At 48.1% G+C, this 15,678-nt stretch overlaps 1 protein-coding gene and 1 pseudogene across 4 annotated transcripts in view; both read right to left on the bottom strand.

Moving 5' to 3' along the window:
• Positions 1-7,464: 7,464 nt before the first annotated feature.
• The window catches only part of Trpv4 (transient receptor potential cation channel subfamily V member 4), a 41,942-nt gene continuing 33,728 nt past the window's right edge, over positions 7,465-15,678 (bottom strand). For all 4 annotated transcript variants that reach the window (XM_074061387.1, XM_074061388.1, XM_020166305.2 and 1 more), the window contains 3 exons: positions 14,123-14,250; positions 12,538-12,659; positions 7,465-12,103 (listed from right to left, as the gene is read on the bottom strand). In XM_074061387.1, the coding sequence (XP_073917488.1) occupies positions 11,946-12,103; positions 12,538-12,659; positions 14,123-14,250 (408 nt within the window). In that variant the 3' untranslated portion in view covers positions 7,465-11,945. The remainder of the gene's footprint in view (positions 12,104-12,537; positions 12,660-14,122; positions 14,251-15,678) is intronic.
• Positions 8,199-8,401, bottom strand: LOC141419048 (U2 spliceosomal RNA; annotated as a pseudogene).

Here is a 15,678-nt window from a genome sequence, read left to right as displayed (position 1 = left end):
TTGTTGGACTTAGGTCACACGACAAGGGGAGAGCACATACAAGAGGTGTGGGGATAGGTAGGACACCCAAAAAAAATGATAGTATTTGATGTCCTCAATGCAAAGGAGCTAATGCAGAAACTTTAAAGCAACAGAGGAAACATGAGAAGGGGATCAGGAACCAGTGTAAAGATCAGTTAGAGATGAATCAGCCTGGGTTGTAACACATTTGTACATGGAAGCAATGCTAGGAACCTCCCTGTATAGCTGTCCTTAACTCAACTAGCAAAAACGCTTTGTCTTTATTCTTATTGCTCATACTCTCTCTTCAACAAAATTAGAGATAAGGGCAAAACAGTTTCTGCCTGGAAGGGGGTGGGGAGGTAGAGGGGAGAAATGGCCCAAACAATGTATGCACATATGAATAAACGAGAAAAAAAGGGGGGTGGCTCTCATGCATGTGCTGTAATATTTAAGCCTTTTCTAGTCTTTCGGCAAAAGGCAAACTCAGGTCTCTGGCCGAGGCCTTCTGTTCAAGCAAAGGCAACAGAACTTTCGATGGTATCTAACTTCAGGGATGCTAAGAGCCTTCTGTACAGAACTGACTCACTGATGTTTACTCTCCAGTTGAACTCACACCTGGTCGCTGGTACACCTAATGCAGTCGGCCTTTAACCACAGTCCAAAACACAGGGCCATCTAAGAGTTAAAAACAGCTACAGGTATAAACACCTACAGGTAAAGTAACCGTAAGAGTCCTTGTCACTTCTCAAAATTACTTTGTCCTTCCTGCCACACCTGCAGGGCCCCTTCTGATGCTCCTGTCAGGGTTAATGTTCAAGTCATGCCTTCTAAACCAATTTCTCTCTTCCAGAATAAAAGCCTTTAGGACCCAAATCGTGAGGCAATAAGGCTATTGAGCTCTACAAACAAATGAGAGTCTCCATGAGTAATCCAGCTCTCCACGAGAATCCTTAACTGTGCGGACAATAATTCAGACACCTTGTGTCCAAATGTGCCCCCAGGGGAAGAAATAGGAGAGACAATTTCCCTTTATAGGTAGGGTCTGCTGTCCCTTGTCAGCTCGAAGCAGATACTGAAGATGGATTGTGCCCCTTCAGCAACCCCCAAAAAAGAATGTTTTGGAATATTGTCTCTCGCAGGGAGTTTGAGGCAGGCTAGAAGTAGGAAAAGTTTGAGGCTCATGTAGATTTCCTGGAGATGAGACAGACCACCTCACCTGGCTGGGAACTGCCCACGTCCCTTTCCCACTCTTTCATTATTGGGTGGGAACCTCCTGGGCCTGCCCTTCCATGGGAAGAAAAACTCTCTCCTTCTCTGCTGGCAGACCCCACCCGTGCCCACCATGCCCTCTTTTCCCTTTTCTCACCTGGCAGAACAGGTGACTCCCCTTTTCTCAATAAAGCTATCCTGCCTCACTGCTCTGCTTGGATTTTTCCACTTGGAGCACAAAAACCAGGATCTTCTGATCACAGACTGCACCAGCGCATTAACAATGTGGCCACACAGGTGCATCCTTTCTAAGTCTCTGTTCCAACATGAGGGTCCTCCTCTCCATAGAACTGTCTTGGGTTCACACCCAAGAGCTGTCCAATATGGTAGCCAGCTGTGCTGCACATAACTCTGTTATCCCATCATCATAGCAACCATTAGTGATCACTCCATCCTACAAGGACCAGCCTGCCCTGCAGCAGAGCTGGGGCTGGGACAGATTTGAACGGAGGGACTCCATTCAGGAAGCTGAGACAAATTGGGGTGAGTTCAACTACTGAAGTTGACCTGGAAATAGCAACAGCGCCTTTGAACTTGTGATCTGTATGTCCTGTGCTGCAGCCTTAACTCCAAGCCAGGATCCACGCTTGCTGGGTCCCACGTGTACATGTGCTGCACTGGGCCTGTGCAGTCAAAAGGGATCAGGCCAGCCTTATAGGTGATCCCAGTAGGCAAAAACTTTCCTTTCTGTTTAAATCGCCGGCTTGGGGGTGGGGGAGCCAGGAAACTGTTCTCAGTATCCCACTAACAACAAGGTGACCCTGGATAACTTGTGTGAGCTCCATGAGCCTTGAGTTCCAGATGTGTCAAAGAAGTGGCCCTAGGGGGCCCTCCCCCTGGCTTAGTGGTTTGAGGGTCAGACAGAGCCAGCTCTATTCTGATACTTGAACAAGTGATCACCCCCTCTCGCTACCTCTCAATTGTGAAATACAGCTAATAGTTGTCCCCCACTTACTATGGTTCCACTTCTTTTTTTTACAGTGGTTTTCTTTTTCTTTTTTAGTGGGATTGAGGTTTGAATTCAGGGCTTCACACTTGCAAAGTAGGCACTCCACTGCTTGAGCCACACCTCCAGCTCCATTTTGCTCGGGCTATTTTGGAGGTGGAGGTCTCACAAACTATTTGCTCAGTCTGGCCTTGAATGGCGATCCTCCCAACCTGAGCCTCCCAAGTAGCTAGGATTATAGGAGTGAGCCACCAGGGCCTGCAGGGTGCCACTCAGTGGTAGAGGGCTTCCTAGCATGCTTGAGACCTGGGTTCCATCCCAAGCACTGAAAAACAAAAAAGTGAGTAACGGTTGCATATACCCATTCTTGGAGATGCACAAATCACATTAGCAAATTAAAGGCTCTGAAAAGTTCTGTAGGCAAGATAACCCTTTAGGTTATAACCTAACATTTCTCTAACTTTTTTTAACCCAAGTTTTTGTTTGGTCCGTTAAATCCCAAGGAACAAACAGTACTTCAAGAAATACTCTGTGTTGCAATTGAGGAAACTGAGTGAGTTCCTTCTCTCTGGGCCTCAGTTTCCCCAGGTGTAACACAAGGACTCATAAGGAGTTTGTGGCAGAACAAGGACTGGAACCCAACCTCAACCTGGAGTCATTGGCCTGCATTTTTAGGGCCACCACATCCTAATTGCTCTTTGTCCTCCATGTTGAACTAGACACAAAGGAAGAAGCCCCTCAAGGAAAGGGAGGAAGCCAACCTGAGAAAGAAAAGAAAAAAAAACTGGGGTTCAGAGAGGAGCAGCAACCTACACAGCAATTTGATCCTAAACCCTCCAGAAGCTAGGCCACCTTTCCTCAGAATCAGGACACACCTAACCCAGAGCTGATGCAAAAGTTCTTCCTGTATCCGCGGGTTCCAAGTGTCCCTCAGGTCTCTTCTTAGAGGGCCCGGGTGTGATCACAGCGACCCCTGGTGGCCAACTCTAGGATCTCAGTGCCCCACCCCCTACCAGCCAGTAGCAGATCTGTAGGACCCAGGGGTGCAATACACAGAAGGGTGCTGGGAGCATGAAGACTTGCCTCATGGGTCATACTTTCTATACAAAATCTAGTAAGGGGGACAGAGCCATGGAGACTGGCTCAGTGAAGCCATAACTGTGGAGCAGAGTGGAGAACTCTGGGCAAAATCAGGTCATTAAAGACCTGGAGGTGCTGGGAAGACCCTCAGCTGAGATCTGTGGACTTGGGCTGAGTCCTGGCTCTGACCAACCTCTCCTGTCCTCACCTATCAGAAGCCGGTACACCTGCTGCTGTAGAGGAATGGAGTCTGGGCATGTTTGGAAAGACCAAAATACTAAACCACAAAAATACCTGCCACCCTAGAAAGCTCACGGATAGAGGGTTCAGATGCTGGCCCTGCCACAGCCAGGTGGTGAGTCCTGAGCCATGGGACTCTCTTTCTTCATTTGTACAATGGGCATAAAAGTTTGTACTTCATCTGTGTGATTTTGGCTGAGTAACAGAAAACTCTGACTCCAGTGATTTAAAAGAGAAAGGAAATATATTATCTCAAATAGTCATGAGAATTCTTAAGGTTGAGTGGAGTGAGGGTTGGGTTAATTCAGCAGCTCAATGGTGTCATCAAAGACCCTTCCCTTCCCTCTCCTCCCCTCCCCTCTCCTCCCTTTCTTCCCCTTCCCTTCCCTTCCCTTCCTTTCCCTTTCCTTCCCTTTTTCCATTGTTTTTGGCGGTATGGGTCTTGAACTCAGGGCCTTGAGCTTGCTAGAAAAATGCTGTACTACTTGAGTCACATCCCTCCAACCCCAGTAATGTTTAAAGCCCTGCAGGTGAGTCTAGCCAGCTCTTCTTACTTTTAGTTATTTTTCAAATAGGGGCTCATGTTTTTAAAAAAAAAAAAAAAGTACTACCTTGTCTGGCCCACCCTTATCTTTTTCATCCTGTTTTGTTCAATTGACACCCCCACCATGGTCACAATATGGCTGCTGCAATTCCAGGTATCATATCTAGACCTAGCAATGATCATCAAGGGAGATAGTCTCTTTCTGTATTTCTTACTTTCTCAGAATGCCTCCTGCCCCAGCAGACTTGCCTTCTTGTCTCATGGGTTGTACTTTCTATACAAAATCCAGTAAGGGAGACAGAGCCATGGAGACTGGCTCAGTGAAGCCATACTGTGGAGCAGAGTGGAGAACTCTGGGCAAAATCAGTGCTGTGTAAGGAAGGGAAGGCAGGGACTCCCATCCTCAAACTCCCATGCATGGTTCCCGAGACACAAATGTCAGCTGATCATACACATGGTGCATTCTAGTCGCGTCCATCTGCTCCCCCTTCCTGAGAGTCCCTCCAAGAACATGGAGCTCCCAACCTGGCATCTGCTGACGGACCTTTCATTCCTTAACCTTGTGCCTGGGTCTCTACCAATCCACACCTCTCCTATGCTGACCTCGGACTCCTCACCAGCCTCCTCCCCTTTGTTTCTGCCTAGAAAGCATGAGATGAACAAAGACCCCCCCAACCCTTTGTTCTGACTTTGGATTCCTGAAAAATAAAAGGCAGGAGGAACTTGATTCTCATATAATTGCTTTTGCCAGGGAGCCAAAACTAATAACAGCATCAACAGAGGCCTGGAGTATTTAAACACCCATCCAGACTGCCCAAGCCATCCAAATACACCGTCCAGACTGCCCAAGCCGCCCAAATACACCGTCGGGGCAAGGCACAGAGACTGACTGCCCACTGCGACATTATCACATTTGGAGATTTCAGAAGTGTACATCCAGAAGAGATGAATGATGTGGTTGAATATGGCTTTTGATTAAATAAAACCCCCAGTATTCATCTAAAACAATAATAACAGCTAATACTAATAGGGTGTGTAATAATGAACTATTCATAGACATAAGCGGTAATTGTTCAATTAAGATCCAAGAGTTCCTGAGACTGTCTTTTCTGATGGGATCCCTTTGTTTTTGCCTCCAGTAGCACTAATTATTTCCCAGTAGTGCTTTAAACCTGGGAGGAAGAAGCCACCCTGTCAAATATGACGCACAAGTGCTTCATCACTATTAAATACACATACGCACACACAGTCAGAAACCCTTGTTGGAATGAAGTTAGGGTTCTGTTCAAAGAGAAAGGGCATTAAATGAGAGCGGGCAGGCTGGGGACTGGGTCAAAGTGGCAGATGACAGTCAGGGTCTCTACGGCACAACCAACTGGGCCCCATTACTTCTTACCCCTGGGGGCCAGAGAATCTGAGGGCAGAATACCTGGGTTCAAATCCCACCCCCAACCCAGTGCCAGAAAGACGCTTCATCTCTCCAAGCCTCTTGTGTTCTCGGCTGTATTACAGAATGCAGTAGATGGCCTGGTTTTTGGCTTTTCCTGGCTGTATTACTCTTTCCTCTAGAGTCTGTATCCATTAACTATTGGTGCCTGCACTTTCTTAAAAAGTCACAAAAACTCAGTGGTAGCCAAAAGCATTTAATGCACTTGCACCTGAAGCATTCCTTTAAGCTCCAGGGCTCGCCTGGGACACCTGGCTCTGCTCCTAGCCTCTTATGCCCCCCATGGGGTAGGGCAGGCATGGCTCCTCACACCCCGTTGGTCAACACAAGTCACATGGCCAAGCTCAGGTTGGGAAATTAGGCTTTGTGCAAAGGGCACGGGTAAGAGAGGGGTGAAGGCTGGGGCTGTGATGCAGTCAAGCACAGATGTCACCATTCCAACTTTCCTTTGGGAAGCCATGATTCCCTATTCTCAGTCCCTGAGGTCTGGGAAAAGCTAACTCCAAACTCAGCTCTGACCCCAGCTGATCAGTGAGAGGCAATCCAGGGATTTTTGTTGCCATGGATGGGGAAAGCAGCTCTTTTCTCTGAGACTGCTAAATTGGGAGGACATTTGTCTGCAGCTTTCCAGGGTTAACACTTTGAGAGCCTGTCTGAGAACAAAGCTGCCACAAAGGAACGCATAACTGAGGGATAGGCACACAAGAGAAACAGAGTCCTGATTATCTCATTTGAGTTCCTGGATCCAGCCAGGCCTGAAGTGAGAACAGCTAGTCTTTTTCAGTAATGTGAACAATTTGTACTGATCTTCTTGTCAGGTGCAACCAAGAAAACTGAGACTAATACCTAGTGGGGGAGGGAGGTTACCAACTTTATAAGATTACGGTGAGGCTTAAATTAGTTAACATATATATAAGATCAAGCTTAGGACACTTGACTGATTCAATTAATGCAGGTGGATTTTCATCATCTATGAGAAGTATTTCCCCTCAAAGAGACAGAAGAGACCTGCAGAGCCCAGCAATTGGGAAGGGGAAGATGGTGAGAGTGGAGGTAGCTGTCCTCATTAGAGTCAGCAGGTGGCCTCAAATCTGTCCTCACCAGGTAGCTGTGTGACACCATGCTGCTGTTTTATCCCTGTGCCTTTCACAAAGGGAATGTAGCCTCTTATTCCCCATGTCCCAGGATTACTCAGAAGGCTAATGAGGTCACATAGGGCCCTGGGTGTTTCGGAAGACAGATGGTTCCTTGACTTGTGTCCCAATAAACCCGCTGTAAGTTGAAAATATCCTAAGTCCAAATACATTTCACACACCTAACCTACCAAGCGTCACGCTGAGCAACAGAGGGACCATGGAGTGCCGGTTGTTTCCCCTCGTGATCGCGTAGCTGAGTGGGAGCTGCAGTTCTCTCATCGCCAGAGAGAAGAGATCCACATCCCTACTGATTCTTCTGCGGATCACTTTTGCACTACTACAAAGTCAGAAAATGGTGAGCCAAGCTCTAAGTCAGACAGTCTGTCCTCTCTGAAGTCCAAACCTTACCTCCTCCACTCACCTATAAGCCACGTGATCTTGTGTGGCATCTGTAAGTCGTCTGCCTTAGAGAGACACTTCAACCCAGCAGACATGGATGGCAGGGTCAGGTTCACAACAGGTGCTGTAGTGACTACCTGAGGCATGCCAGAAGGAACCAAGGTGCTTTAGCTTAGAGAGGGCAGAGAGAATTGTGGGAGGGGGTAGGGTGTGAGGTCTTAAACCAAGGATGCTGCATTTTTACAGGCTTCGGAAGTGACGAGCCCCCTGTCACAGAAGGTGTGCTAGTGGAGAAGTGTAGGTTTGGTTGAGAAGAGGGTGCTAGCATGGATATAAGACTGGGTGAGGTCAGCGACTCCCAGGTATCGTCATTTCCATAACACAGTCATCATTTCCCATGAGCTTTTATTCATTTTAATGTAGTTCCTTAAATCACACAAATTTCTAATCCTTAAATTAATTTGTCATAAACTACACTTGAGAGCACACTACTTTATCTAGACAACAGGTGTCATGTGTCACAAATAGCAGGTCTTCTAATTCTTAAGAGAAAAAATTTTAAGTGTTTTTAAGTTCTTCCTATACTCTATGTTCTTCCAGAAGGTCTGGACTAAGATTTCTTTTTTCTATTAAAAATAGGTTATGCCAGGTGCTGGTGGCTTCCGCCTGAAATCCTAACTTTTGTAATCCTAGGTGCTTGGGAGGCTGAGATCAGGAGGATCGAGGTTCAAAGCCAGCCTAGGCAAATAGTTTGGGAGACATTATCTCAAAAATATCCAACACAAAACAGGATTGGTAAAGTGGCACAAATGGTAGAGCTCCTGCCTAGTAAGCGTCAAGCCCTGCATTCAACCCTCAGTACCTCAAAAAACAAACACCGGGTTATTGTGATGGTGCACACCTGTAATCCCAGCACTCAGGAGACTGAGGCAGGAGGATCATGAGTTTGAGGCCATCCTGGGCTATATACCAAGACCCTGTCTCAAACAAAACAAAACAAAACAAAAAAAGACAAGTTAGTGAGTGTTGAGAGACATTAAAACCATAGAAGTACAAAGCAGACCTTGACATAATAGGTACAGAGAATTGAAAAGTGAATTTCTTTCTTCCTTTCTTTCTTTTTTTTTTTTTAGAAGGTGGTGCACCGCTCCCAAGGTACTGCAATTCCAGGTCGATGCAATTCCAGGTCAATTCCAGTGGACGGAGCAAGCTCCTATTCCATCTCCTTATTCCAAAAATCCATTTAATATATTGTCCTCGGATAGAGGACGAATCAGATATTAAACTGGTAAGAACAGATACCACACCTGATCTTAGCCAAAAGGCCAAGAAGCGATGAAAAGTGAATTTCTCAGTGTGACGCAGTGCCCAAGGTTTCACCCCAAATACTTTGGCACGCCACCAGTACATAATGTCCTGAGCTTTGAAGAACACCGGGAAAGGTCATCTTTAAGGAATTTTTTTTTTTTAGTGAGGCACAGTCTCACTATGTAGACCAGCCTGGCTTTGAACTTCTTCTTTTCTACCTTTCTTATTTATTTATTTATTTATTTATTTTGGTGGGACTGGGGTTTGAACTCAGGACTTTGCACTTGTAAAGCAGGCAGTATCTCTGCTCTTTCAGTCACACCTCCAGTCCATTTTGATCTGATTATTTTTGATATGGGATCTCACAAACTATTTGCCCAGGCTGGCCTTGAACCACAATCCTCCTGATCTCAGCCTCCCAAGTACCTATGATTACAGGTATGAGCTACAGGTGTCCAGCCTTACCTTGAACTTTCAAACCTCCTCCCTCAGCCTCCCGAGTGCTGTGATTCTAGGTCTGTACTACCATAACCCAGCCATCTGTAAGACCTTACTGTATTTGGCATGTGTGTGGCCTTTGATTAAATTCCTACCACTAAAGAGAAGCAAAAAAAAAAAAAAAAAAGAAAAAGAAAAGAAAACCGTGTCTGGAAAAAAATGGAAAATCTCAAAGACTCAAAAACTTAAATAAATTCTCCCAAACAGCTATTGAGTCATAGATAATCAACACCAAATCATCAAATATTTTTAAAAATCACAGTTGGAAAAGTTAATGCATGGCTAAAAGTGTACTCATAGGACAATTCATAGCCAAAATTATTCCATTATAGAAATTAAAAACAAATGAATTAAATATTTACCTTAGGAAGTTAATATCTTTGAATTGGGAGGTTACTTGATTTTAGGGACACACTTATTCCATGGGCACCTAGAAAAGTGATGTTTTCATAGTCCCAGAATGAGCCACAGTCATCCTTGGTGACAATGTGGAGAGTGGAGGGGGACATTTGGGGAAAGGACCTGACCATAGTAGATGCTATTGTTGTTTAGGCAATATGGATTCCTTTCTCACAGAACTCCCAGCTGTCTGGGGTCACTTCCATCCTCCATATTGGCTACTTTGAGCCAATTGCTGTTTCCTGTCTGCTGATTGGCTGAAGCATGAGACGCATGACACAATTTTGACCAACAATATAAGAAAAGAGGCAAGCTGAGAGGTATCAGGGATACCTCCGGATGTGATGCCTAGATCTGGGGTACCCACTTGTGTCTTTAAGGGAAGCCAGCGTTGAGAAAAGCCAACACATCCAAACAGGTGTTTTGAAATTGGAATCCAATGTGTAATGGCTGAAGGAATAAGTGGGTGGTGGAACTGGACCCTTAATGAAGCAGAGGGTCCCTAAATTAAGCAACCTTAATGCCCTCTCTAACTTGGGATGTCCTGCCATCTGAGATGGTTAAATATTCCTTTTTGTTTTAGTCAGTGTAAGTTGTCTGTGACTGACTGTCCAAATCACATATCTGCGTATGACCACTACAATCACAATTCTCTGTACTTTGAAAAGTTAAGGAATCATTAGATCTTCCAAAGGCTTTTACAGATGAGGAAACTGCAGCTCAGAGAGGTTATGATTTATCCATAAGGACTCAGATCAATTTCTGAGGCAAGGCTTGCTCCACATGCAAAGCTTTCTAGGATCTTCTCCCACATTCCCTTTTTCCCTTTCACTATCTCCATCTGAAGAGCACCCAAGGCAAATAGGCCTGCCGGTGTCTCCATCACCACCTTCAAGGAAAGATCTCTGCAGCCATCTTGTCTTCAAACCAACCCAGGAAAGAACCCGGCACTAACAACTTAAGTAGATGAGCGTTTTCACCTCAGCCAGGGTGGAGGAAAAAGGTAGAGTGAGCCCCACTCTGCCCTGGACCTGTCACCTTGGACTCACAGCCTGGAGGGTCAGTCACTCTCTTGGGTCCTTCCAGAAGCCTGGCCTGAGGGAAAGACACTCTACCCACCAATCTGGTTAGGGTGCCCTGTGTTTTGGGGAGGCTCAGCCAGGGCAGGCATCCCACCCCTTGGCCATGGGGATGGGCGCATATGTGGCATGTGACTCAAGGTCCAACCAGAGTGGCTCTTGGGACCCCTGTGGAGAATGTTGGATGGGGACTGGTCTCTGGGTGCTAACTGGAAGGCAGAACCATGGTATCCTGTGAAAGCTGCCAGAGGGCCACAAGGAAGGACTGCAGGTTCCTGGGGGCAATGTGGACGGAGGGAGAGGGAGAACTGCATCCTTGGGAGCTGGTTGGAGCCCTGGCATCCTTCTTACTGCCACTGATTGCCTCCTGTCATGCATCCTCATCCTGGCAGACAAAGACATGGAGGCCCAGAGAAGGTTCAGTGATTCGACCCAAGACCCCGAATACAAGCACCCATTGTCAAGGTTTGGGCAGAGGCTGCAAACCCAGATCCGCAGACTCTGAGCCCCCTACACTGTCCACAGCAGCTGCCCTGGGCCTCGGTCCCAGAAGATGGATGTAAAATGCCAGCTACAGTCAGCACCCTGAGCCGGGAGGTCAGAGGGCACTTCAGCCAGCTGCAGATTCCTCAGCATGGGAGTGGGGGAGGCAGCAGGTGGGTGTTTGTGGGTACCCCCTTCATATAAAAGGCCCAAAGTTGCCCTGCAAGCATCACTCTGCCAGCAGTCCTCTCCCTCCCTACTGGCATCACTCTTTCTTTCCAGTATTATTCTTCCCCACTGATTCTCTCCCCATCAGTGTTATTACCCCCCACAGCACTCCTCCCTTCCCCTTCCCTGCATCCCACCTTCCCTATGGCCACTCCCATCTCACCTCCAGATCTCAGGCCACCACTACCACAATCACAACACCCTAACAACCACCTGATCATTACTGTGATCTTGTTCTCACCCTCATCCTCTACTACCAGCATTTCCTAGCTCTCCCACCTCTTGGTGTCACCCTCGTGCTTGTCACCATCACTCCTATCCCCACCATCTCTGTCATCACTGAATGAACATTTATTGAGCACCAACCATCCAGCACACTCTACAGAATGCACAGAAGGTATGGCCCAGCCCAAGGGCCCGGCCGCAGCAAAGCCACCACACTGCTGTCCTTGCTGGTGTGTGTGGGTCAAGGCTGTGGCCCTGCCAGCGGTGTACCCGGGGCAAGGGGCTGAGGCCCCACCAGGTTCCACCTGGGAGTTGGGGAAGGGGTCATGCAGTGCAGCTTTCCTGAGAGCAGAGCAATAAATAGTAGAGAGATGGGGCAGGGGCTGGGCCCCAGTGGCCGGAGGGGCCCTGCTTTGGCTTATGTGACTCCATGGGAGTGAGACAGGTGGCCAGGAGCCCCATCCTCAGGGGGAGTGGAGTTGGGAGCAGGAGCCTGGAAACCAGAGGGTCTTGGGGCTGCCCCAGCATCTCCTTGGCCCTCACCTCTGGGGTCACAGAAGGGTGTGGGACACACCCAGAAGGGATTGCTGAAATGCAGGGGGACTAAAATGGGAGGGTACAGGGGATGGAACTGGGCTGCAGGCTGGAGGCTCTGCCCCCCCTAGAGTGGGGCATCCTCAGTCCTCCATTTGGGGGGATAACTCTGCTGGTGGCCGTCACAGCTGGGGTTTTCCAGGTTGTCCAAAGGCACCACGATTTCGTCCGGGCTCGAGTTCTTGTTCAGCTCTACCACGCGAGGCACCACTGAGGACCAGCGATCTGGACAGTGAGCATGGATGGAGGGGATGGTTGGTGGAGGGTTTACGCATACATTGAGCACCCTCTGTGTACTGGGCACTCTACAGTGATCTCATGATGGAGGTAAAATTATGCCAATTTTACAGAGGTAGAAACCTGGCCTCAGAGTGGTCAAGGTGCCCACTCAGGAATTCACAGGAGTGCTGGAGGAATGGCGATCCAAGCACAGATCAGAATGCCCCGGGTGCCAAAATCCATTCCCTCCATGACTCTTGCACTCCACGTTTAGTGGAAAAACAGAATGGGCTTCTCCACCACCTTTGTGGACACCCATTAACCTGCTTATCTCACCTTCCTATTCTTCAGATGTGAACCTCAAGTGCCAGGTTGAGGTGGAACTGCTCAGAACAAATGCATGACAAGGACAGAGGGCGTCAGCCTCACGTGTCACTTACCCCTCCGGAGGCGGCCCACGGTGTGTGAGAAACCATAGTACTGATAGGTCTCGCTCTTGCCTGGGTCCTCATTGATGATGCCCAAGTTCTGGTTCCAGTGAGACCAGTTTACCTCGTCCACCCTGGTGGGGCCAAGGCAAAGCGTCCTGGTGAGTCCCACAGAGATGGCTTCTGGTCCCCAACCCTCTGGGATGGGCTGTGGGGAGGTGAGGTCTAGTTGGAGGAAGTAGCTCACTGGGAGCCCTGGAAGGAGATATTCTGTCCCTGGATTCTTCCTCTCTTTCTTTTGCTTCCCAGCTGCTGTGAGGTGAGGAGCTGCTGAGCTGACCACCTCTATGAGGTGATCCCTTCCCACCTGTCATGATGCTCTGCCTCACCCCAGGCCTAGAAGCAATGGAGCCAAGTGGCCATGGACCGAAGCCTCTGAAACTGTGAGTCAAAATAAACCTTTCCTCCTTTAAGTTGATTCTCTCAGGTATTTTGTCACAGCAATTGAAAGCTACATACTTTTTTTGTTTTCCTGCTACTGGGGATCAAACCCAGAACCTTAAGCATGCTGGGCAAGTGCTCTACCACTTGAGCCATGTTTTGTTTTATTTTGGTTTTCATTTTGTTTTTATTTTATTTTCGAGATAGGATCCCACTAACTTAGTCCAGGCTAACCTCAAACTCATGATCCTCCTGCTTCCACCTCCCAAGTAGACAAGACCACACGCATGCACCACCATGCCTGGCTACATACTTTTTAAAATTATATTTTTGTTATTTTTCATATAACTTCTTTTTTTTTTTTTTTTTTGAGTGGTTGCTATGAGTCAGGACTCAACCAGGAAGATGCATTTGTTCGCTGTTCCCACTTTAGGTGATGAGCCTGAGGCTCGTAGGGCTGTTTTCCTATGGTCACAAAGACAGTAAATTACAGTCAAGATTTGAACTCTGAATTCAGACTGAGTGGAGCTGACTGGCTGGCTTAGAAAGTGATTGCTCTTACTGTCCCCATTTCACAGATGAAACTGATTTTGCCTGGCACCAAATGCCATCCTTCTCCTCTGTGCTGGCAATCACTTGACAAGGAATGAGCCACCTAAAAAGAAAAGACCCACCACGGGACTCCCCCAAGAAGCTGGCAGTATTCATGCAGCGGGAACATGGAGTCACTCTGCACTCTTGGGTAAGGGCCCAAGGCCAGGAGGTGCGATTGCTTGGTTGCACAGAACCAAAGCCCACCTCTCTGTTTGGGGCACAATGGGTAATGCCCCAAGATGAGCACTCCTCCACATCTCTGTTGCCCGGAGTGTGGCGATGATCAGAGGAGTGTGTAGGTGTTGAAATGTGCATGTGACACCAGCCAAACTCTTCTTGGTGCAACCCATCTAATCCACACAGTTGCTTGCAGGGGTGGTCTATTATTGTCACCATTTCACAGAGGGAGAAACAGAGGCTGTGGGAAGCAAACTAACTTGTCCAAGATCACCTGGTGGGACAGAACCCTCGTGAGGCCAATTGGAGCCACACTGGCCCCAGAAATTGCAAAAGATTGAAAACACAAGTGGCAGTGGAAGACGGTTCCCCTCCCCGGCCTCACCTGAAACACCACCTGCGGTCTGGAGTGCCATCCGAGCTCTTGCCCACAGTCACCATCTCGCCAGAGCGGAAGGCCTTCCTCAGGAACACAGGGAAGGAGCGCTCAATGTCCAGGATGGTGGTGGCCCACTGTGGGGAGGAGTGGGGGGATGCAGGTGAGCCTCCCCAGCTAGCACCTACTGCCTTTTTTTTTTTTTTTTGGCAGTATTGAGGTTTGAACTCAGGGCCTCGTGATTGGTAGGCAAGTATTCTACCACTTGAGCCAGCCCTTTTTTGTGGATATTTTTAAGATTGGGTCTCAAACAGAGGAGATCCTCCCGATCTCTACCTCCTGAGTAGCTAGGATTACAAGTGTGGCACTGCTTTAATGGCAGAAACCACGTGGGCCAGGGTGGGCAAAGAACTAGGTTTTCCAATCCCCTTGCCCCTAGAAACAGGTTTACAAAATCAACACCTCAGGTGGCCAGCAGGAAATCCATTGAGTAAAGCCAGTCTAGGTCCCACACCACAGCTCAGCAGTTGCCCCTTGGTGTTGAGAACACTGGAGGACGGGGTGGAAACTGGGGCAAAGCAAAGAGCAAATGCTCAGCTGACGGGGCAGCCGCCGCTCACCGCCCTCCAGGTTGGCAGGTAGGAAGCTGGGCCCTGCCTTGTCTGGTTTCCAATTCATCCCAGAAAGGCCAAACATCTAGATTTTTATGTGCAATCTCTAAATTTTTAAATTTTGCATTAAAACTTTTTTTTTAAATAGGGTTATCTGGGAAAAATGATCCTTTGATACTGGTCAGACCCAGTCCACAGGCTGCTAGTTTGTATCTGTGGGATATACCCAGAGGGGAAACTGAGGCGGGTAGGGATGGGGGAACAGTGTGGGGAAAGGTTAAGAGAAGCCTGGAGTGGCTTCCCTGTCACTCAGACCTGGGAGGATGACCTCAGGTTTGTTTTTGTTTTGTTTTCCTCACTGTACCATGTCTTTGAGGGAGCTGTGGTCCTAGCCTTGCAGTGTCACTGTTCATTGCGAATGCCCAGGGGTGTGGGCTGTACCTGGCCTGGGAGTCCTCTGATTTCTAGAATTGTAAAGAAACCCTTTAGGAAGCTGGGGCAACTGCCCTGGCTCCATTAAACCACTTCCACTCCAGGAAGGGCTGCTCCCTGTGACAGAGCACACTTGGGGCAGCAAAGTCTTGAACTTTTATGAGAATGCTGGGGCCTCTCTCAGCTGGGTGGCCCTTACCCAGGCCAGCCTTGCCTTTTTGAGTTCCACTGGGGCACAGAAGCTGCCCCTGGCTCAGTGTGGAAGCCCTGCTGAAATGCTGGTAGTGTCTACTGTGATTTGAACATGTTGTGCAAAAGTTCGCATGTTGGAAACATGTCATGTGGTGATAGAATTTGGAGGTGGGGTGTCTGGAAGATGATTAGGACAAGATGAGGTCATGAGGGTAGGGCTCCTGTGATGCCATTAGTGGCTTTATAAGAAGAGGAAGAGAAACCCGAGCTGACATGACTGCTCTGCCCCCCACCATGTAGAGGGCATCTGATGTCCTCTGCCATGTTATG

The sequence above is a fragment of the Castor canadensis genome, chromosome 18, assembly GCF_047511655.1.
Source record: "Castor canadensis chromosome 18, mCasCan1.hap1v2, whole genome shotgun sequence".
NCBI lineage: Eukaryota > Metazoa > Chordata > Mammalia > Rodentia > Castoridae > Castor > Castor canadensis.
The sequence above is the reverse complement of the archived record's forward strand: the minus strand, read 5'-3'. Positions and strand labels throughout refer to the sequence as shown.